Source organism: Octodon degus, unplaced genomic scaffold, assembly GCF_000260255.1.
Source record: "Octodon degus isolate 3935 unplaced genomic scaffold, OctDeg1.0 scaffold00055, whole genome shotgun sequence".
Taxonomy (NCBI): Eukaryota; Metazoa; Chordata; class Mammalia; order Rodentia; family Octodontidae; genus Octodon; species Octodon degus.
Genome location: NW_004524631.1, coordinates 5,049,785 through 5,073,938, shown reverse-complemented (window position 1 = coordinate 5,073,938; position 24,154 = coordinate 5,049,785). Strand labels below are relative to the sequence as shown.

The 24,154-nt window shown below is 40.9% G+C and overlaps 1 protein-coding gene across 8 annotated transcripts in view; it reads right to left on the bottom strand.

Moving 5' to 3' along the window:
* Positions 1 to 24,154, bottom strand: part of Tnik (TRAF2 and NCK interacting kinase) — a 410,638-nt gene that overhangs the window by 294,076 nt on the left and 92,408 nt on the right. For all 8 annotated transcript variants that reach the window (XM_004633447.2, XM_023717821.1, XM_023717822.1 and 5 more), the window contains exon 3: positions 15,611 to 15,676. In XM_004633447.2, coding sequence (XP_004633504.1) covers positions 15,611 to 15,676 — 66 coding nt within the window. The remainder of the gene's footprint in view (positions 1 to 15,610; positions 15,677 to 24,154) is intronic.

Here is a 24,154-nt window from a genome sequence, read left to right as displayed (position 1 = left end):
CAAGTGATGACCGGACGTAAAGAGAAACACTGCTAGCGCCTATCTGACATGTTCATCAATTCATGAATTTGAGTGAGTGCTATGTCATGATGCACAGGACTTAAGCCAAAATTTCAAAGAGCTCATTAATCATCAGGTGAACCAGGTATTCATGATTCAATGCTTCTAGACTGGAAAACAGTACTCAAACAAAGAGCTTTCTGTTTTGGACATTGCTATGTTGTTTTGGGTTTTGTCAGCAGACTTGTTTTGTGCGTGTGTATTTATATGTATGTTTTCCTTCATTCTCCACCACACTGGTTTCTTGGCCACACCTTGATAGATGACATATTCACTCAGATGGTTAACTGTAGGTATCAGTCTTGTCCAAGCAAGTTTTTTGTTGATCAACAGATAAACTGGAGCCCCAGAGAGAAGGGCAGCCATGGCTCTTCACGAACTTCTGCTCACCTCAACTTCCCACCCTGCTGCAGACCACAACAGCTGGGGTTTACCCAGAGGGCACCCCATAGATCCTCTTTGGAGTTCTCCCCAAGGGCCACACACCTGTGAGAGGACAGGAGCTGGGTGACAGGGTTCTTGACAGAAGAAGTTTCGAAAGTTCTCAAGTGTCTCTCAAAGTATGTGAGTGGGTACAAAATAGTAGAACAAAGTGTGCTAAACATTTAGGTCACAAAAATTCCTTTTCTTCAGCCCAAATCACCAAAAGGAAGAATCACTAGCTGGAAGAATTTGCCTAATTTCAAAATCTTTTTTCAAAGAATATAGTCAACTCTGCCTCCACCCAAAGGAGACATGCTATCTCCTGTTTTCACAAACTTTAGCTCTTTTGACACATAAACGGTAAGAACAAGATACAGTTGGGCAACTTGTCATTGAAATGTCTGATAATAGTCCTTAAAGGCGGTGTTACCATCCCTGGGTTGTTGGCACTACAAATCTGCAATCTGCAGGAGAAAAATGAATAGTGTTGCCCTTCACAGAAACAGATATAAAGATTCTCTACACAGGTGTTCCTGACTTATACTCATAAGTTATCTAATAATTAGTCTGTATCCTAACATTTAACCAGATGATTTTCAACACCATACCAAGTTCCAGGTAACTAGCCCTCTCTCTGCTTGGAACACAGAAAATGTTCAGATTTTGCACCTGGCAAATATCTGCATTGTCTCCAGAGTAGCAAGATCCATCCATTTGCTACAAAAGTACACAAACTGCAGCTGAGAGAATACATCAATTCAATTCAACAAGCATTTATCAAGCTCCACGTTGACTGCTGAGTCTTTCTGGAAGATACCATGCACCTGGCTAGTGGAGCTGGTTGTTAAGAAGTCTAGAATTATGCTATTCCTTATTCTCTCTCACAAAAAAAACAAATCATGAGAAAAGACACAGCCAGACCCCTTAATGACAGGCACACAAGTATCTCAGATGGGAGAACTTACTAAGTCCAGGGCATGCCAGTTCTTTTTCATAGATGAGCAGGAATTCTCTTCTTATTTTTATAGCTTCCTCATAAAAATGCTGTGTCCTCTAAGAAATCCCTGATTAATTATGTGGACATCCATCACCCTTCAGGACTTGGGAAATAAAGATTAGAAGAACTACTTATTGCAATCAGTTACAGCATCAGTTTTCTCCCACACTTACAACTTTTTAAAAATAAAATAGGGTTTTGCTCAGTTGCCAGGCTGGCATTGAACTACAGTTATAACCGCGCTGTCTCAGCTTCCCAAGTACCTGGATTATAGGCACACAGCATTCTCTCTGGCTTGCTCTATATTTCAAGTTCAAACGTATTAGGGAGCTCTTTAAAATGAATTCTAAACATTCAATGGAAGAGCCAGGGAAAACCAATCCTTGAAAACATTGAAGATTTTTTTTTCTTACCTGAATTTCCCCCTGGGAAACTTCTGAGTGGAAGGTAATAAGCTACTTAGCCAAAGATCAGCTGGCTCCACCCTAAGCCATTTATGAGCTCTCAGATCTGAGTCTCCTCATCATTCAAACATGGAAAATTATACCTTCTCCATCTTTTGGGTCATCATGATGGTCAAATTAAGTAACAAAGATGAACATTGTATGGCAACCATTCATCATTACAGCGATGGTTGACTCTATATTCTCAAAGATACAATAGAGAGAAGAGCCTACGAAAATCCATCTCTTGTCACCAAAAGTGAGAGTCTTTAAAAATTCAGATGAAGTGTGGCCTCTTGTGTTTAGGCATAAGAGGTTGTACACAATGTCCATGAAACCATTTTTAGAACAAAAGGGAATTTTTTTTTTATCCTATGCTCTTCCATCACCTTGCATAATAAAAGGACATAGTATTACTTAAGTTACCAAGTATTTAGCTACTGTAGGTTACTAAATGCTATAGTTAGTACCAATCTCTTTGATTAATACACAAAAAGTGTTGAGATTAAGTAAAACCTATTCATAATCCACGGAGACAGGGAATTCTAAAATCAGCAAACATTAGAATGATATATTTTTTCAAAGTCAATCAGTATTTTTAACTTCCTGCTTTGTCCTGATACCAGAGGAAGAGTGAAGTAATGTCCCTGGCCTCAGGAAGCACAAGATTAAAGTGGGAGATGCCAGAGAGTGTACCAGGGAACAGAGGTCAGTGAATGCCAGAGGTGCAAGAAAAACCATCACAATCTGCCTGAGGATCTGATTCCTGCACCAAGTGTTAACAACAGAGGGCCACTTGTCAAAAGGAGGAAGTGGAAAGTGTATAATAACAACAAACAAAATCTGTATGCTTTGTGTACAAGTGGAAAAGAACGTTCTACCCTTGAAGTGTAGTAGGAGAAAGGATGGGCCAGAGACAGACCAGAGGGGGAAGTACATCACATCACAGGAGTATGGGGCTAGAGGTACAGAGCTGTGCTCCTTGGAGGGTCACAGCCCACCTAAGCATAAGGCCATTCTGCCAATAAATGAGGCCAGCAGAGAATCTGAAATAGAGCGGTGTATTGGTGAACAGTCGGCTACACCAGGTAGGCACCAACTGTCTTTCATCCAGGCCCTTCGGCTTTGGTATGTAATACTGGAGCTTCTGTGGAGAAGGACATTTTGCTACTAAAACAGAAAATGGATGATACATTAAAGGTAAACAGGAAAATCTGATTTATATAATTTTAATAAAAATAATCACAGCCTAGAACATGTTAATACAGATAACTTTCACAATACTCTTAGGCAATGCAAAATGCTTGCAACATTTTGGGGTGACTCCTCCTTCAGAAGGGTCATTTTATTTCGTTACAAAGAATGTAGGAAAATCAAGGGCTTTAGGTGGTTTTAGACCTGTGAACATTCTGGAGCCGTGCTGGAGTGGGCCTTCAGCCACCTGAGGATAACATGGGCTGGGGACCTGCCACTGGGAGGAGCCCAATATAAAGACAGGCAGGTATGTGGACCACTCCAGGCTGGCTAGAGATTAAGCAGTGTGAGACACTGTCCAGGAAACTACCACCTTCGCTGTAACTTTACCTGGAATAGGCTTTTTTAAGACAGGCCAAGAACAGGGTATGAGGAGTTAGTATTTAGCGGGATCAGGGTTTCAGTTGGGGAAGATGAAAATGCTGTGGACATGAATGGTGGAGATGGCTGTGCAACAAAGCATGTGTACGTAACGCATATGAAAAGTTAGTTGTTGGTGTTTTTCGGGGTGGGGGATGGTATTTGAGACAGGGCCTCACTGTACAGTTCAGGCTGCCCCTGAACTCACTATGTAACCCAGGCTGACCTCGAACTTGTCTGAGCCTCCCAGTACTGGGAATACAGGCATGCACCACCACACCTGGGTGAAAAGTTCATTTTTACAGGATGTGTACCTACAATAAGAGAGAGAAAGAAATTAGAGGTACAGTGAAAAAGTAGTAAGATCTCCAGAAAGATCAATTTAGCAAGCAGTTGCTTCCTCAAATGTGATGCACAGATCAAAAGTAAATTTCTGCAGCAATGAGATAGAGAAGTGTCAACTCCAACATGCCACTGGCCTGTCAAAACGATGTCCTAGTGGGTCCTATTATGCAATTAAGGGCAAGTTTCCTAGATCAACAAAGCATTTTCCTCCTAAAGGAGATTGAATTCTTCACATAATTTAGTTCTTAACAGTTCCATGCAGTACACAAAGATGATGTGGTTAATATTATAATTACTATAATAGTAGCTCCTTTGCATTTCTCAGTGAAACTGCTATCCTTTTCTTCATTGCAGATGAAAACCAAGTAAACACAGGTCTGTGCATTGCCTTATAAAGTGGACCGAGATCTGAAACTACACATAAAACTAGACTTCAGCAGCAGAGATAAAAGAGCCCTGTCTGAAGCCAAAGCCAGGCTTCCCTCCCCATCTCAGACCTGACCACCTAGAAAAGCTCTTACTGAGTTGGAAGAAGGTACTGTGTTTGTCTACCAAATGGAAGACATTGCTGTTTGCAGATGTAAAATATCCAAGTGAATTTGAGAAGATTACATTGGGGGTAAAACTTCAAAGATAAGAAATTCAGTTTCAATGCCCCAAATGATTGGTTATTCTTTTTAAAAGTGTTTCTGATGTTTTCCATATACAAGACAGTTAAAACTCTAAAATTCTGGGCTCTTTAATCCTGGCAGGATTTTGTTTTACAGGTTACAAACAACCCCAGAATAATGGTAATTACATAGTAACTATTGATCGTTTAATTATTTGAAAGTGCCTTATAATCACCAAGTCATTAAGGTATTATAAGATCTAAAAACTACAAGTCATGTGGGTGTTGTACATCAGGCTATCTGACAGTTCACTCATTGATATGAGAGAGAATGCAACTTTTTGAACTGAAATAATCTAAACACTTCAAAATCAAAAGTGAGTATACAAGTGGGAGTCCACGCCTGGCTCTGACAGAAAACCTCCTCAGCTTTTCACCTGATATGAGAAAGCACATATCATCATACACTGGGGCAAAACCCTGCCCACACCTTGTGGAGCTGAATCAAAGACTGAGTGGTATGAAATGCTTAGATGTCCATAATTCTCAGGGTACAGCTGCTCAAAGAGATGCTACCAGGCCAAACAGGTATCTTAGGAATGTTTTTAGGGATCTATCATAAATCATTTTGCTAATGATTTCGAATATTTCTATCAAGAAATTGTAGGTGGAAAGGCACAAGCCAGAAATGGATTCATGGAAGCAGTTTATAGGATCATGCAGAGTAGTGCTTTACTTAGCACTAAAAGATAGACTATCTACAAAGAACTTGAGACCATTCCTGTCCAACATGTACTCATGGTTGGTTATAGCCTAATAATTCAAAGCTGCACTTAATGCAATTAATCTAAAGATCATTATAGCTTTGCTTTGCCTAGCTTAAATGTCCTTAAGAAAATTACTTTAGGCTGCATTTGGGCAAAAGCATCTAATACAGAGTTTATTGTATAATAAAGTGTTCAAATTTCTTGAATGCTGTCCTGAAAATAAAGTTTAATGGTTACATGGTTTTTTTTTCAAACCACCATAAAATCAAAAAACAAAACATCATAAACCATCTGTAGATCAAATCAAGTCCTAGAAAACCTAAATGACTTGCTTAAGCACACCTAGTTCATGAACTGCAGGACCAAGGTCCAAGTCAGAAGGAGCCACCAGCCCAACGTCTGTCCAGTAGACGTTGGCGGTCCAGTGTCCGTTGTCCTGCTGGCTTCCTATCCCTGCTTCAACTTCTGTCACTGACTCAACCTGGCAGGCAACCACAGTTGAAGCCTGATCTTTTTTCCCATGGCCTCAGAGGATTAGCTGTGCGCTATACAGTCCTGCTGTGGGGCCTGCAGCAGGAAAGGGACTAAAGGGATTCATTTATACCTCGCACTCTCCAAAGATTTGAGGACAGAGGTACAGCACATGCATATCTATAAACCCTGCCCTGAAGGTGGAGCCAAGCAGATATTAGATGCTCATTATGAAGATTCATGTTGAATAAATAAATGAGTAAATACAAACAAAACCCCAGGATGGATAAGAGTGGTTAAGTTTCATCCCTAAAGGCAAAGGCATCCCAAAGAGCATTTATACCACCTGAAAGGCCATACTTTAGCCAGTGGCATTCAATCCTGCCACCATCTGAGAAACTTGTGGGGGAAAAAAACAAAATCCTTACTCAGCTGTACAGCAGACCAACTAAACCCTAACTCTACACTAGGACTCAGATAATTATAGTTCTTCTATTATCCTGGAGATTTCTATGAACAGTGAAGACTAAAAAATCACAAGTAGCAATGAAAAATTCTTCACAGTCTCCCAAAACAAGTTTCAGTAGCAACTCTGAGGTCCAGCCACCCAGCAAAGGAAGCAATCCTTGCATGTGGCACCTGGCACACAGGCACTCATGAAGGTCTTCTACCCTCATAGGGCAGTCATCTAATTCATTCTACCCGCAAATCATAGCACACAGTGACACAGTCCTCCACTATGCAAACACAAGCACCTGTGAGGAAGGGAAACAGGCCTCTATGAGGACGAAAAGCTCATCAGGCCAACACACACAAAGGTAACTGTCTCACTTACCTATTGAAGAACAGGGCTGGAATTACTACCTACCATTCTGGCCAACTGCAAAGAATGTGCACTCTGAGATTAGGTAATAATCTTAAAGCCTCAGCTATAGTTGCATGAATCCATGACTAAGGACAATGCTTTGCATGTACTGTAGCATCTTAGAGATATTTTGTAAATAAATGTCTGTTTGACAGTAAAACAGCCACAGTTTTGGCACTCCTAGGAAAACAGTGCTTGGATGTATTGCTAATCATTCTTAAATTAAATGAAACCAACTAGTAGTCTTGACCATATCATAACTTTTTTTTAAATAAACTTGCATCTCTAGATACAACAAAACTCTTTCAGAAAATATCAACATACCAGATCTGGCCCAACAGCCTGGTTTATAAGAAAAGGGGAAAGACAACACTGTAGCCATGTTTTACACAAACTACCCTGGACCCAAAGGGAAGGAAAGACAGGGAGGTTGCAACAACAACGGTGGGCTGTACAGTGTTATTGTCACTCCCAGAAGGTACAGTGACATAAGTCACCTTGATATCTGTGTTCTGTGGAATAGTTCAAGGGGCACTAATATGATCCACTTAGGGGAAGGAAAGAGGATTCCAAGTTAAATAAATTAGGAAAATACTGGCGGAAACAAAGCAATACAAATGTCAATATTGCCTCTCTTCAAGAAGGAGGACTGAACAGCCAGCATACTATAGAGATGCCTGCACATCCATGCTAATTTCAGGCCAATTCACAATAGCTTCTGTAAACTGTGGGACATAGATATAAATTCACTCAGCCATTAAGAAAAATGAAATCATGTCATTTGGAGGGAAATGGGTGGAATGGATGGAGAGCACCATGTGAAGTGAACTAAACCAGACTCAAAAAGACATACATCATGTTCATATGCAGAATCAAGAGGCTATTAGAGAATTAGCCTTATTAGAGGCTAATAAAAGTAAAAGGGGGGCTATTAAAGAAGAAGAAGGGAACGAGTGGGAGAAGGCAGGGGGAGGGGGATAACAAGGGTGAAAATGATCTAAGTATGTTAGATGCAGGATGAAACTTCCCAAGTAAAACCAGTAGTCTGTATACGTAATAAGAAGTAGGGAAGAATGGCAAGATTGCAAGCACTCTAATTTTTTAACATTTTGGTCACAGGGCTTCTGATGGAGTTTTGCTGAACATATTTAAGAAATGTGACAACCTAGCTAAAAGATGCTACTAAGGCAAAAGACAGGGAGAGGCAAAGCCAGAGAGATTCCACTCCATCTAAAAGCCTCAGTTTTCCTAAAGACACCAGCACAAACAATACAAGTGGTATGAGAATGAATCGATAACTGCAGTTGGGCTGCTGGGAGGGATAACTGCCTGGATCTCTGCCTGTGTGTTAACACAGCACGGAGATCCTGAGGATGAAGGCAAGGGAGCAACACAAGAGTCCACTCACTCTCTCAAGCACTGGGTCACCTGCCTTGTAATGAACAGCAGCAGCAATAGTCAAAACCTACCCATACACAGTGGTTTGACAAAGTGTTTAACAAAGTCTTGTCATAGCCATTAATCCACCTCAAACTCATAGTAGCTTGATATATCAGAAAATATATTTTAATTATCATTTTAAAGGAGGGAACAATGGAAGCCCTAAGTGGGTGTAGGGCCAACTCAGAACTAAGGAAAGTAAAGGAAGAACATAAACCCTAAAATAGGTCCTCCTCTCTTACGTGATATTCATTCTCCACTAGACTCTTTCATTAATGTCACCATAAAGGCTACGTACTTAAGAGTTTTCAATACCTAAAAAGGAAATACTGTTGAGTCCTCCCAAATTTGTAAGCTACACAATTATTCAAAAACTACTCTTACTCTACCAAAGTTTCAGAATCCTGGAGGCAATGCTTATTTCCTCTAATCAATCTTCTCCTTACAGAATATTGAGGAATTGTCTTTTTTAAATGCTCAAGACAAACTATAATACCTAAATGTCAATCACATCATCCAACGTCACACAATACTGAGGTTTGGATTTCATACAAACAGTGCTATTCTGAGCACACACAGAAGCTGAAAAATCAGATGGAAAAGAAGCTAAAGCACAAAGATGTGTCTCTGTCAGCTCATTCTTCATTCATCTATGTTTCAGATCATAAAATGTTCTACAAAATGAAGATCAAGAAAGAACACAATGCCAGTGTTTGAGAAGAAGAAAAGACTGTTGAGTGTCCCCCGTGCATCAGTCTCCAGGCTGATGGTTTCCACACATTTGTACTTCACGCTTGAGCTTTCATAACCATCACTGAGCTTTTATAACAACCCTACTATTAAGAATGGATGAAAATATTCAGACTTGGACACTACTGATTATCTTCACACCACTAGAACGATGTACACCTGGACTGAGAATTCAGCTTAGTATATGCCTCCAAAGGCCTTTCTGTTTATAAATATGCTAAATTATATTCCCAGATATAGTGCAAACATTGAAGATTCAAATGTTTTCCCAAATCTCTATGCTGTAGCCACTCAAGATCTAATTCTTTCTGGACAGTATTAATTGCTCTGCCCCCCTATTCTGTAATATCTATCTCTGATTATATTCAGTTTTAAAGTTTTGCCATATTGTCTTATCCTTTAAAAATGATTCTCAACTAGGGGTAGTTATGTCCTTGGAGGTCACCTGGAAGTTTCTAGAAACATTCCAATTATCACATTTTTACCGAGGTTTATTAGGTTAAAGGCTAAAGATGCTGGTAGCATTCACCACGTATACACAAAGAGTTATTTACCCCAAGGTCTTAATACTGCAGACTGAGGTTTAGAAATCTTGCCTCAGGGTGATAATGTGATTTTATAAATGGGCATTCTCCCAATAAAACAGGACCTTAACCATCAGGCAAAATAATTAAGACAAATGATACCAAAAAGAAAAATTAGCTGTGAATATGCTGAGTCCTAATTAGATAATCTGGCTGCATACTTCTCATGAGTAGGAGCCACTTGGATTAGCTCCGCATTATTCTCACACAAAGCACAGGGCTGTTTTTCACTAGCACTCAACAAATGTGAATGAATATATTCTTTACATTTGAACACTTAAAATAAAAAAGTGCAATTATTATCTAAGGAACACAACATTCACCCATACTAACTCCTTGCCAAACAAGAAGTGAATAGTGTAATACATGATTCATTACAAAAGACTATGAAAAGCTACACTGCACCCTGGATAATGTCATAGAATTGTCTGTCTATAAAGATTGTTAATAAGCTCACTATTAAAATGCTTTATAGATTTTTTAATAAAAGATTAAGGGACCATTATATACAGATTTGAGGAAATCTCATGCAATAAGCTCCTGTCACTCTATACTAGGACACTTTTGACAGTACTGACTCTCAAGGGTTGAGGTAAATGATTCAGCAACAAGCTTCACCTGTGATCACAAGTCAAAAACACTGTTAAGTTAGATCTCTGAATAAGACAACACTGGATGGTAACTCATCTTGGGTCAAGATGTTTACATTTTTTGTCTTTGTCCGTTTATGCAAGTTTGGCTTAGCGTGGAAATACTAAAGCAAATGATTACAAAAAGGCTTACACTTCACTTTCCCTCAAGTGACCTTACAGCAGGGTAGGAGGCAGTCCTCTTCACAGGGTTTCTTGGGGTGTGGCCCCAGGGCTTTGAAGTCAGAATGAACCCACACACTTAGTAAAGATCCATACAAGTGGGCCATATCGTAGCTATGTTAAATTAAACATCAGGGGTTGTGGCCTAGAGAATTAAGTTTCAAATATTTTTCCCAAATACTTATTTTATATACCGAAATTTGAGGACCTCGGCCAGGTGATCAAACCCCACAAAATTGTTTTGACTCATTTTGTCAATGTATGGCATCCACAGTGTCAATTCTTTTAATGAAAAGTCCATTCCCACTGTAAATAGCAAGTAGAGTGCTTGACTTCTTACTTTTGTGCAAATCTGTTTTACTGTGATTAAGCAGACTAATATTCCATGGGAAAAGCTGAGAAAATTGGAAACAAATACAGACAGAACTATCAACAAAAACAGAGCACAACCCTGGCCTCAAAATTGTGCCACACTGGGGGACACAGTGATGAACAGGGTAGATTATATCTCTGATCTTATTCTCCCTATTTATGTATTTGAGCTACTTAATATATACATAAGCAAAGAAGTAAGATAATCCAGAAAGGAGACACAAGGGTGAAAGCGGGCTCCCTGAAAGAAGTGTTGATTAGAGACCTGAAAGAAGAGGAGCCAATACTGAAAGGACAGACATGTTCAAGGTACAAGGAACTGTAGCTACAAGGCCCCTGCAGTGAGAACAAGCTCTTGTGAAATTATGCTTGAATTATACAATATACATTAAAGATTTTGTGAAACACAGAACAACTGACAGATGCCTATGATTCCAGCTACTCGGGAGGCTGAGGCAAGACAACTTTAAGTCTGAGGCCAGCCTGAAAAATTAGTGAGGCTGTCAAAATGAGGCTAGATCATAGTTCCATGACAGAGTACTTGTGTAGCATAAGCAAGGCCCTGGGTTTAATCAATCCTCAGGAATGGTAACTTGGGTTGGGGGAAGAGGACTACTGAGAAGTATAAGATTTTAGTAAACACATGATTGGGGTCATTTCAAGGATAGAATCAGGGATAATAAAGAGCCTCCAGTCTATTTTATATGAAAAATAAATTAAGCAACTGAGGCTATAATGCCTGGAGAAAAGGAGACACAAATACATATTTGGGGCAACAACAGAAAAGTCTTCAAATATCTGAAGGACTGTGCTCTTGTGAAGTTTTTAATTCTAAATAGTTCTATGGGAAGAAAATGGGATTGAAATACTAAATATTGGGAAAAAATATAATTTCACCTTAATGAAGATTCTAAGGAGTTGCAGGAAAATGAACTGAGTTACACATGAAGTGATGGAACTTCACTAGAAGTGATCAAAGATACACCAAGTTGGCAGAAAAATGACCACACGGATGGCCTATGAGGACCTTTGTGACCACCTGAAAATATACACACAGTCATGTTGCATCTCCATTTGTCGAACACCATAACCACTAAGATGCACTCTATAACTTTAATGAGGATTTTAAACACACATGAGGAATACAGAGGAATCCATCACATTCCCGGTTCACATTGTCAGCCCGGAAAAATATGTTTCCATGTCTGTAATAACAACCCATATTTCAAAATGACAATTGTGAAACAGGATAAAGCAATATTCACTACAAGTACATGGCTAATTTGAAGTGGCATTTGAAGGTAACCACTGACCAATTATTTAGACTTATTAACATACTAACTCTAGTTTCCCAAGAAAGTGTCCAGACTGCATTAGGTCCCTAATGGGTAGTATGCTGATAAACAGACAAGTCTTTTAGCAAACGAGTCTGTGGCTTTGCGTTGGTCTGATCTTAAATGGGAGCCGTGGCACAAGAAGGTAGATTACCCATTAAAAATCCTAATAGAGAAAAAGTATCCTTTTTTGGCCGGGAGCAGTACTGGGAATTGAACTCGGGATGTTGTGCTTACGAGACCCAGCCCTGAAAAGGTATTCTTTATTACTTACCTATTCTTTCCAGTAAATAAAGATAAACAAACCAAGCAATACTAAATTTCTACTTGATTGCTCAGGACCGAAATGATAGATAAGCATATCTAGCCTACCAAGAACAGGTGCTATAAGCTGAACTTGGAGTCAGACCAGAGACAACTTTGAAAAGCAGAACACTATTTAAGTAATGCTATATAAATGGCCCTTACATAAAATACTTATATTTCTTATCCAGCTGTATCTAGCTCACTTGCAAACATACTATAGGACCACTGTCTCACTATCTGCATATATTCTTTATTTATTAGAAGTACATTTCTTAGAAATTATTTGAAAATAAAAATTTATGACTCTTAGAAGGCAACTCATTTAAAAAGTTATGATCACATTTTCCACTAAATGAAGGTTACATCCATCCAGTTATTCATAAAATTCTACTTTACATTTGGAAAGCCAGGAATACCCGATGATGAATTTAAAAAAAAAAAAAAAAAAAAAAAACCCTTAAAACAAAGATCTTTTCTGCAAAATAATCCCTTCCTAAGGCTAGGCATAAACTTCTATTTATGTTCACAGTATTTTAAAAGCATATGTACTCTGTAAAAATCACAAAATGAAGGAAAACAAATCACTTCCTGCTTTAATTTTCTTTTGGTTCACTTTTAAGTTGTTTTAAACATTATGAGCTTTAACCCTTTCCCACAGGTGGATCAGGAGTGCCCAGGAGCCACAGGCATCTCAATTGCATAGAAACCAAACCCTTAACGAGTGGGTGTCACAGTCTATTGCTAAGTCCCCAAAGCAGAGAATCACTGCAATGGCCACAGAACAACAAACAGGTCTCTTAAAAGGGACTAAGCCTCTTGTCCCAAAGTCCAATGCATTCACCACGTCCATGCGCTGCAATGGACATTTCCTTCCCCTTGGCATGGAAGGTGAAAAATGTATTAAACACTCTTTAAAATAATATTCAATCTAGCCACTAAATATCTTCCTTTTCTTAAAAATATATGAGATCTCTTGGCATGCGTCTCCTCTTCTATAAGATGAGACAAAATCAGGAGTAATTACTTTTCCCCAGACATTCTAATCCTTAGTAGAATGCCTTTGCTAGCTCGTCCTGCAAGTGTCCAGTTATTCCTCTCAGATTAATGAACCAAGCTGAGAACTGTCTCTTAAATGGGACTTCTGCGTGTGGAAAGCCTGCTCCAGTGCAGTGGTCCTAAGAAGAAGCACCAACAAACCAAAAGCCAGCTACAGAGTTGCTCTTCCATTTTGACAAGAAATCAGAAGTAACTGTGTACCTGAATCAGGGCTTAATTCCTTAGCCACACTACTTCGCAAGTTCAATCCAATTTGTCAAAATGCAATAACACAATCTTCCAACCTAATTATCTTTATTGAAAGTATTTAAAAGCATTTGCTGAAACACATTTCTGTCTGTGTCAGACAGGATCAACGTCAAGCGAATAGCTCAGTAGATTACATTCAAACTGTAAAGGGCTGACATCTTAGGAAATGACATTTTTGCAAGGGCCAAATTCTCCCTGGAGTGGACATCAGAGGGTGTATGCCACTAAAGAAAGGCCCAGCGGTGTGTATCCACTGATAACTGTGCTTTAAAAATCAGACTCTTAAAAACACCTTATACACATACTTTAGGCATGCTGCAAAATTGGAACCATTAGAATCTAGATGACTTTTACAATAATTTTAATCAACTGAGAGAAGTTTGGGGATCAGAGAAGAAATCTTTTAAAACAGAACAGTGAGATCGTTTGTAATGGAAATATCATCCATGTCACTACCACTCAGGGAAACAATGGTTATGTCCCAAAGAAAAAAAATCAAAAGAAACTGCTGCTTTGTTCTGAAGGCATTTCACTAGCTCATACACCAAAACTCCAAAAATTGTAGTCCAAAACAGTCCATTTCCATTTCTTTGGTAATCAACAGAGAAATCAGGATACATTAAAGAAGAAAAGAAAAGAAAACCTATTTTTTTGTCATTTATCCAAGGAAAACTTTTTTATTCTTTTTCCCAGTACTCGGGATTGAACCCAGGTCATTCTCTGAGATTATCTCAGTTTTTAAGAACCTGAAAAGTCCTGAGTTTGATCCCCAGTTTAAAAAAGATATCATTTTTCCTGTTGTTTTCGGTCTGTTTGTTTAGAAATAAGGTTTTACCATGCCACTAAATTGCCCAGGCTTGGTTGAAATTTGTAGCCATCCTGGCTCAGAGCACTGGGATTATGACATGCTTTACCACCACGACACCCAGTAGGGAAAACATACTTTTAAAGTTCTTTTGGGTTGGGCTGGGGAGATAGCTCAGCAATATAAGCACCTGGAGCCTGGGCGTGGTGGTGCGTGCCTTTAAGCCCAGTGCTTGGAAGGCTGAAAACAGGAGGATCACTCTGAGTCAGATCTGTGTAAGGAGACCCAGTAGACCCTGTACTAAAATACATTTGAAAAAAACACTGCTTGGCAAGCATAACGTCCTGAGTTCGCTCCCCAGTACCAAAAAATAAATAAATAAAAATAATAATAATAAAAGTTCTTTTGAATGAACTTGTGAACAAAAATTAGTAAAACAGCAGGAAAATCAACTCAAGTTTAACTTTTAACTATTTACTACCTCATAAAATTCATACTGCTACTGTGTCTTTGCTTTGTGAGTGAAGTACCAGTTTTTTTTTTTTTTTACTAATACTGTTCACTAAACTCAATGTGTTCTAAGCCAGCAATAAATCTTTTTCAGCTAGGATAATTTAATAGCTTAAATTTATAAAGTAAATGGCATGCTTTACTCCTTCAAAAAGAAGCTTTCACAGTGCTGGAAGTAAAGGAAACTGAGTACTCCAGGAGTTTCAGATGTGCAGTGTCAAAATCCATGCCTCAGATACAAACACTGCAATAGGTTATGCCAATGCAGGAGGTGCCTGGGCCCTGGGCTCTGCTGCAGGCAATGTGCTTGTAGGTAGTGATGTACAGTCTCTTCACAAGCATGTTATTTTATTTAAAATCTATTGCAACCCAGGACAACCCGCTTGGGCCCCCCTTCTGTCCCTCTCTAGGACAGGAACTTTCTTTCCCTCAGTACCCTCAATGAATAATCTGCTCTTAAAAAAAAAAATAAAAACTATCATGAAGCACTTATGAGCCAGTGTGAACAGCACTGTGTTCAGCACTCATCAACTGAAACCACATATAAGCCATGTTCAAAGGTCGGCCAAATAGCTGAGCGGGGTGCACTGAGACTGAGACTGAGACTGGGCGTGGTGGTACACGTCTGTAATCCTAGCTCTTGGGAGGCTGAACAGAGGCAGATCACTACAAGTCCTAACTACGTAGTGAGACCCTGTTAGACCCCGTATTAAAATACTAAATAAATAAATAAATAAATAAATAAATATAAATAAGCCACGTTTAAACCAAACTAAACTCAAACTTGATGGACTTACCTTATAAACCTGTCCATATGTTCCATTTCCAACAAGTTCCACCAATTCAAAGATCCCTGCAGGGTCCTAAAAGAAAATAAACAATAAAAGTTCAAAGCAATACTCCAGACATTGTCTTTCTCAAAGGCAAGTTTTTTTTTTTTTTTAACATAAACAAGTAACTCTACTTAGGAGGCTCGTATGTTAATATTAAATGTTATCAAAATTTTTAAAATACAATTCAGTCATAGCTGTGAAATTAGTCAGATGCTATATTGTTTCCATTTTACATTGCTATGAAATGGTTTTATATCAGAAAAAAGAAAATGTTTCTTCACTTAAAAGGATGGAACATACTTCTCGCCATCAGATGGAAACAGGTTCATGGGACTTCGAGATGTAACAAGAAACTCCCCGTCTTGAGGAGATTCTGCTGCAGTAGGGCATCTGCCTTGTCTACCTCTGGGCTGCTCAGTGGTGAGCACGAGTGGAGAGGGTGTTCCTGGACTGAGGGCAATTCACCCTGAGGAAGTCACCAGTTTCTATACGATCAGCACCACTCTGTCTGCCATGATGCCTTTCCTTGGATGCCCTCCCCTCTCTGTAATGCTGCCCTCTGGAGTTGTACTTTGGCAGTACCTTCAGCATAAATGAATGCTTTAGAACAAAACTAAACAGGAGGATTATGCAAGTTCACCCAACAGGCGTCTACAAACTCTTATAGTCGGTTAAAAGTTACCATGCTCAGTAAATGTCCAGTAATCACAGCTTTTATTACTGAATTCAAATCTTAATCAATTGAAATTAAACAAAAGTCTATAAAATGCAGTAGAAACTGACTTTTATCCCTACTGATCCCTAACTGGAAGGTCATTGCTTCCATGAAGACATAAATCAAGGAGTCACAAACTGGAACGCCTACAAAGGCCAGGTACACAGGGTAAGTGAGTGAAGCACTCAAGCTGAGGACCTGGGCCAAGCTGAAGAGGTCATGCTTCCTTTAGGAGGGCCTTGGGGGTAGACAGAGGAAGCACGTGCTTACTTAGAAGGGCCCAAGTGCCCTGTCAACATAGGAGCACAATCTTGCCAGTTCTAGTTATTTAAAATTAATATTCTGTTTACTGTGAGATCTGCATTTTAAATGATAGGAACTTAATTTAAAAAATATGTTGAGAAAGCTGGGTGTAGTGGTGCATACCTGCAATCCCAGACTTTGGGAGCCTGAGAGAGGAGGATTGCAATTTTGAACCCAACCAGGGCAACTTGGTGAGACCCATCTCAAAGTAAAAATTTAAAAATGGCTGGGAATGCAGCTCTGTGGGAAGGCCCTGGGTTCAATCCCTAGGACTATAAAAGAAAAACTACTACGAGACAAAAATGACTTCAAACCTTAGCCTATCTGTAGCACACACATACATGTGTGCACCATGGTATATTATTATAGGGTGCTTGAAAGGCAGGAGGGCAAAACCTGAGCTTTAGATTCAGGCAGACTTGAATCAAACAGTTTTTTCCTGACTGGCTGTGCAGTGCCAGGAGAGCAACATGCCTGAACCTGTAAGCTGGGGATGCCTTCTGCCTTGCAAAGTTCTTGTAAAGAATAGTGAGAATCTAGTACAAAGCCTTGCACAGAGTAAACAATCTCTTGCTAGGTAATAGCAGTCATTTAAACCGAGGACTTACACACTACCAGTAGCATTCAAACAGGGGACAAGCTGTTTTGGTGAAATAACCACAGTGCCGTCCATGTGGAAGCATGCAAAAATGTTTGATGTTACAAGAGTTCTCTAAAGACAGTCTTCAGAAACTGAGACTTGAGAAAAAACCCATGGCTAAATCCCCTTGAAGAGTCCAAATGAAAAACAAAACAAACACCAGAGTAAGTGTGTAGTCACTAAGAGACTGCAGTTGGCATTACCCAACTGGATTAAGAAACCACACTCCAGCCTTGTGTCCTGAAGAACCAAGACATGCAGGAGTCCCACCTGTCTTGGCAGGTGTAGACAACATGGACTGAGAAAGGACCAGACCTGAGTCTGTGACCCACAGCCAAAACCAACACCCACAGCTGCAAGACACCACACACTGTCAAGGCCACTTGGGAAGAAAGAAATTTGTCGCCTTAAACTACTAGGCTATGAGAGCAGCAGGTTTTGTTACCCATGGATTAGACAAGAATGAGGAAAAGAAATAACCACCCATCCATGGTGGCAGCTGCTGTTTGTTTCTAAGCTGCGCTTCCAGTCGTTTGTTTGCTCAATGGTGTTTCTGCAACAGATTTGAAGACAAATTCTATATTTGCCTGAAATATCTCAATTGTGTTTGAAGCATTCATTTTTCTTGACTAGAAAAAAAATGGGAAAGAAAGGAGATGCAGTATGATAACCTGTGGCTGCCTTAAGGAGCCGGGTAATCAGTCAGGGTGCGAAGGTAGAGAGCTGAAGCGGGTTCACAACAGCCATCAGCTCATCCTCCCAGGGCCTCTCAACCTCCTGGACCCTTCTTGGGGATGGCTTCACAGCAAGGGCCCAGGAGGATCTGAGCAGCTGACTTCTGCTGCTTTTTCTTCTCTCCCTATAAAGTCTATTAACGGGCATCCTATCCAGCCAATTAGAATCAAGAAGGTTCCATAAAGGATATTGAGTTTCAGATGCTGAGAAAGAGAAGGGTTCTTTGCCAGATACATCCAAAGGGGTCCCCATTCAAAGTGCTTAGAAACAAAGGGCTCGGCATCCCACTGGTAACTGGAGACCACCACATCTACATCGCAGGCACACACTAGAAATAGTCACATCATATGTGTTCCCTCTTATGGTTTAGATCTAGAATGCGTTCCAAAATTCTCATGTGTGTAGCAGGCGACAGAATCACAAGGGCAATGCATGTGCTATTTGGAGATGGGGCCTGACTGGAAGAGATGGGGACCTGGTGCCCTGACCTGGAAGGGTGCATCTCTCTCCCTGCTCCTCCCCAATCTCTGCCTCCCCACTGCTATGGTTGAGCACCTTTTCCTCCATTACACCTCTCTGCCATCTTATTTCGACCCTGGATCCAGAGAACCATGCACTGAAACCCTGAAGCAAAATAAACCTCTCTTCCTCTAAATTGTAGGTGTTATGTGTTTTGCCTCAGTGATGAGGAAAATGCCTAAAACAGATGCCCAAGGAATAAATTCTAAGCATCTTACAGATCAAGCAGAAGGCTTTTACAGCAGTAAGACTTGGAATCCAGTCCCATCAGGAAATAAAGGAAGAACTGGACTAAGCAGAAGGAAAAGCTGAACTGTGGCCTGGTAGAAACAAAACTTCCTCTGATTATACAGAATCTCTTTCCCCCAATTTTCCAGTTACTGAGATGACTTGGAGCCTGGAGAGCTGGATGTTTGTGAATATTCCTTGACACAATACATGCCACAGTTAGTTACATTCTCAGAGAACAGTCACTCAACATGAACAAGCTCAACATCCAGCTTTTCTCCCCCTCTGCAGCAGGACCTCTAAAATAATTTTCCCAAGGGTGGCCCGGGACTGTTCTTCTTATACGTAAAGTCTCTTCTCTGTTCTGTCCCATTTTTCCCTCTGAGGCACTTACACTGCTGAGTACCACTGTGTTGAGACTCCATCTCCTCCATCTTCTACCACACCTTTCAGGCTCTCACTCTGATTCTCTTCCTCCTGGCGACTCCCTCAAGGTTTGCTTCTTCATGCGTCCATCCTTGACTGCCACTTTCCTCATTTTGTTCACTGTGCGCCAGCAGTCTTATCTCCATATCCATCCACCTACTCCCTTCACAGAAGGCTCCCCATCTCTTTCCAGAACTATCTCCTTTCATCAGTTTTTTCTTTCTTTCAACCTTGATACTGCACTCATCTTTCTAAAGCAGACAGCCTAATTATGACACTCCTGGATTTAAGGTCCTCTACAATGTTGCTCAAATTGAAAGTCAATGTCCTGGCAGTCCTCTTTTTCTGGGAAACACCAAATGCCAGTGCAGCGGAAGGGGCCAGAGGCCCCCGGTGGCCCAGGCATGGGAGGCTGTGGTGGCTTCCGCTGAGGCTTCAGCAGTGGTAATGGTCTTCGGGGCCACGGGGTCGTGGCGGTAAGGCTGACGACAAACAATGGATTCCTGTCACCAAGCTGGGCTGGCTGGTCAAAGACATGAAGGTCAAGTCCCTGGAGGAAATTTACCTTTTTACCTTACCCATCAAGGATTCCAAGATTATTGACATTTTCCTGGGCACATCCCTCAAGGATGAAGTTCTGAAGATCATGCCTGTGCAGCAGCAGACTCGTGCTGGCCAGCGGACCAGGTTCAAGGCATTTGGCACCACTGGGGACTACAACGGTCATGTTGGCCTGGGTGTAAAGTGTTCCCAGGAAGTAGCCACTGCCATTTGTGGGGCCATTATCCTGGCCAGGCTCTCCATTGTGCCCGTGAGGAGAGGATACTGAGGAAACAAGATTGGTGAAGCCCCACACTGTTCCTTGCAAAGTGACGGGCCACTGTGGCTCTGTGTTGGTGCATCTGATCCCTGCCCCCACAGACACTGGCATCATCTCAGCCCCTGTGCCCAAGAAGCTGCTACCGATGGCTGGTACTGATGACTGCTACACCTCTGCTAGGGGTGGCACTGCTACTTTGGGCAACTTTGATAAGGCCACCTTTGATGCCATCTTCAAGACCTACAGCTATCTGACCTCTGACCTTTGGAAAGAGACTGTGTTCACCTAATCTCTCTATCAGGAATTCACCGACCATCTTGTGAAAACCCACACCAGAGTCTCTGTCCACAGGACACAAGCTCCAGCAGTAGCTACAGCATAAAGGGTTTTTACACAAGAAAAATAAAATGAATTGTCTTAAAAAAAAAAAAAAAAGGTCCTGGCACTTAGGCTCAATCTTTGTTCCCAGCCCCATGTTTCATCATGCTGGGCTCCATCTAAGATGATAGGCTCCTAAAGTGCCCATCATCTCCCTGACATACAGCCCAAGGTTCTGGCTGACAGGTTCTTGATGCCTACTGGCCAAGACCCTTCCTTCTTCTGTCCATCCTCTAACAGACAGGTTCATCCTCAAAAGCCCAGGGAAGCCTTTCTAGGTCAGTGTCACCAGCTTCCTGCAGCCCATTGCACATTCTCTGTGATAACTGCTTTCACATAGTGCTATTCCTGTGCATGTTTCCTCCCTTGATGAATCACAAAAGCCCTGGAGGCAGAGACTGTAATCTTTATCTTAGTATTTCCCAGCACCAAGCACCATGTCCAACGTGTAAGTGCCAGACATAATTACTAACCAAATAAGGTTGGTGGTATTCCATTCCCAGTTCTCTATGATACCTAAAGAGAACACATCACATCTCTTACACACACACACACACACACACACACACACACACACACACCAGAATGCAGAGCCAAAGCCTTAACACATTTATGCCATTTCTTTACGAGCCACATAAGCTATTCCACCCCCAACACCAGTCCCAAACACACAATACTGTCACACATAAAATTCCCTATTGTATCCCTAGCTCTAAAACCACTCATAAATAAAAGGAAAAAAAAAAAACGAAACAAAGCTTTTTTAAATAAGGAGGGGAAGAGGGGTTGAAGGGAGGGAAAGAGAATGGGAAAAAAAAAAAAGAATAAGTTGTATCATGTACAGGTACAAATTCCCTGGTGAATGTCATCATCATGTATATCGAAAATGTAACAATAAAATTAATTTTAAAGTCTAAAAACACACTGTACACTGATATGTGACACACCTCATGCATAGTAGACTACTGGCTGTCAGGACGTGGCTGGGCGCAGTGTTGCAGAGACAGGCTGTTAGGCCTAATAATCATGTTATAGAAACAGGAAAGCAAAGAGACAAGAGTCAGCTTAATTCTCCTGCTCGTGTTTGCTTAGCTGCTCTTAAAGCCAGGATGGGCAGCATGGAAGAAGGTTACATACTCCAAGGAGAAAAGAGCAAATCATTGACATTTACCAAAGTCAGCAATCCCTGTTGGCTACACATGCCTTTATTCAGATCTTAACCTTTGCTGGGAGATGGAGAAGACAATTTAATTCTAAGACAGAGTAGTTTACATTATTTCATAATGAAATATAACTACATATCAAAAGCTAGGCTGTTCCCTAAATTAAAATGTTACTTTTCAGCAAATGCTGGGAGGCAAATTGGATTATTTATTATAATGAAATCACCATAATAGCTCACATTTCCTATGCACGTATGTGCCAGGGATTATTCTAAACATTCTTCTATGAGTAGTTTATTTGATTGTCACAACTCTGTCAAATGATTGCCATTGCTGCCTTTGTTTTACAAGTGAAGAAACTGAGGCACAGAGAAATGACACATGTGGTCACAGTCCCATCACTGAGCAGTGGCAGAGCTGAGACGCATCACAGCTAGTTAGATTCCATGCACTGAGCTCTTAACCAATACATTGTCAGCTCCATGAAATCAGAATTCTCAAAGCTTGATTTATTACCTAGTAGTTCTCCAGTGTTGGTTGAGTTTTGAAACTGCTCAGAGCCGGCTCTTATCGAGGCCAGGGAGATAGTTTAGTGGTCTAAGTACCTGCCTGGTAAGCACAAGTACCTGAGTTCGATCTCCAGCCCTGCACCTTGCTGACCATTGAGACCTGGTGTGGAGGTGTGGGCCTGTAAGCCCAATGCTGGAGAGCCTGAGACAGGAAAGAGGATCACTGTGAGTCTGAGCTGTGTAGTAAGACCCTGTATCACATAAATAAATAAATAAATCTATCTATCTATCTTGAATATAAAAAAATGAAGATACTGTCATTTCTCTCCAGGAATGTTGTTAGGATTGTGAAAGTATCTAGTTCTCTCAAGCCTGATACATAATAAAACTTCAATAAATTTTCATCTCCTTTCTTTCTTTTTTCCCTTTGAACAGTAGTTAATAAACAATGAATGCACCACAAGAAAATCCAGTCTGCATCTCATAGATTTCCAACTAACAAGCCAATAAACCTAACAAACCAGCAAAAGAAAATCTATTACCTTTCAACCAATAATATCACCACAGGCTTAACAAATGGGGTCAGGCCTTTATGGACAAACAGATGTTTCTTCAGAAATGATTGGGACAGTAGGGAAGACATGAGGAATTCTGGGCTCCTAGGATGTTGGAATAAATTCTCTATTCCATTGGCTGATGAAATTTGGGCAGGACTGTCGGGTTGAGATTTAAAATCTAGGGAGTAAGTGATACTTTAACTCTTGCAGGTCCCCTATATAACCTAGATTTGTCAGAGAACTAAATAAGATCTTGGGACTAAATCCTAAAGATTAAAAACAGCAAACTTAAATCTATACCAAGGATGATACTTGCTCAGTCTCACAAAAGAAGCTACCTATTCTTTCCTGACCACTGAAACCTGGTGTGGTGGTGCATGCCTGTAAGCCCAGTGCTGGATGGAGAGGCTGAGACAGGAAGGAGGATCACTGTGCTGCTACCCCTCACTCTTCTTTAAGAATTCAGTTAACAGAGATAAGGAGGGATCTTGAGCAATAGCCCAACTCTAAACTGTCCTCCAAAGCACCTCTTGAAGACACAATCCTTCAATGAGAGAATCTTTTACTTGTGGCCACCAGACCTTTGGCAGGCAGGATGAAAGAGACTCCTGCAGAACAGAAAGCATTTATGCAGCTTCTGGTCCCCTGGTGTGACTGCCTCCCCACCGGATTCCCTACTGACTTATGCCAATCCACTGTGTTTACTCAAAACTTACGGGCCTGAAAAAGACCAAAATGTTACTTCTCTTCGAACCATATTTAGCAGATGCATTGTTCAGCTTCAGCCTTAACTGACAAGCATATGCTTACCAAGGGAAAACAGAACAAAGAAAACAGGAACAGTGGAACTCTCCATATTTATCTTGAGCCTTCAGGCTTTTTTCAACACCATGGCTTTTTCTAAAGTCAGTCCTGCCCTAGGAAGCACTATGCTGACTCAGCATTCCCCCCCTCACACACACACACACACACACACACACACACACCACCACCACCACCACCACCACCACCACTACCTACCCTCCCACCCCCAGATACACCTAGTCAAGCCACAGTCCTCAACAGCCCTATCTCACTGACTGTCCCTTCTTGTACTACAGTGGAGGAGAATAATTTGAGGAGTCATAGGTCTTCCCTTACCCAATAGCATTCATTTAATCCCTGCTATTTACCCAGCAGCCTCCATAGCTACCTGTTGTGTGTTACATCCCATCCAAAGTCAAAAGCAAATGTGGTCTCTGCCTCATGCTGCCATTCTAAGGAGGGAAACAGACATAGGCAACCACATGTAGACTCATTACATTATCAGAATAAGGCCAGCGAGAGAGCTCAGTGGACTAAATCACCTGCTTAGGCAGAGCACAGAGACCAGGCTTTGATCCCCAGTATGCCATACAGGCCCCACCCCTGGAGCACGCTATCATGGCAACTGAGACTGGGCATGGTGACACGCACCTATAATCCCAGCACTTGGGAGACTGAAAACAGGAGGATCACTACGAGTCTGATCTGTAT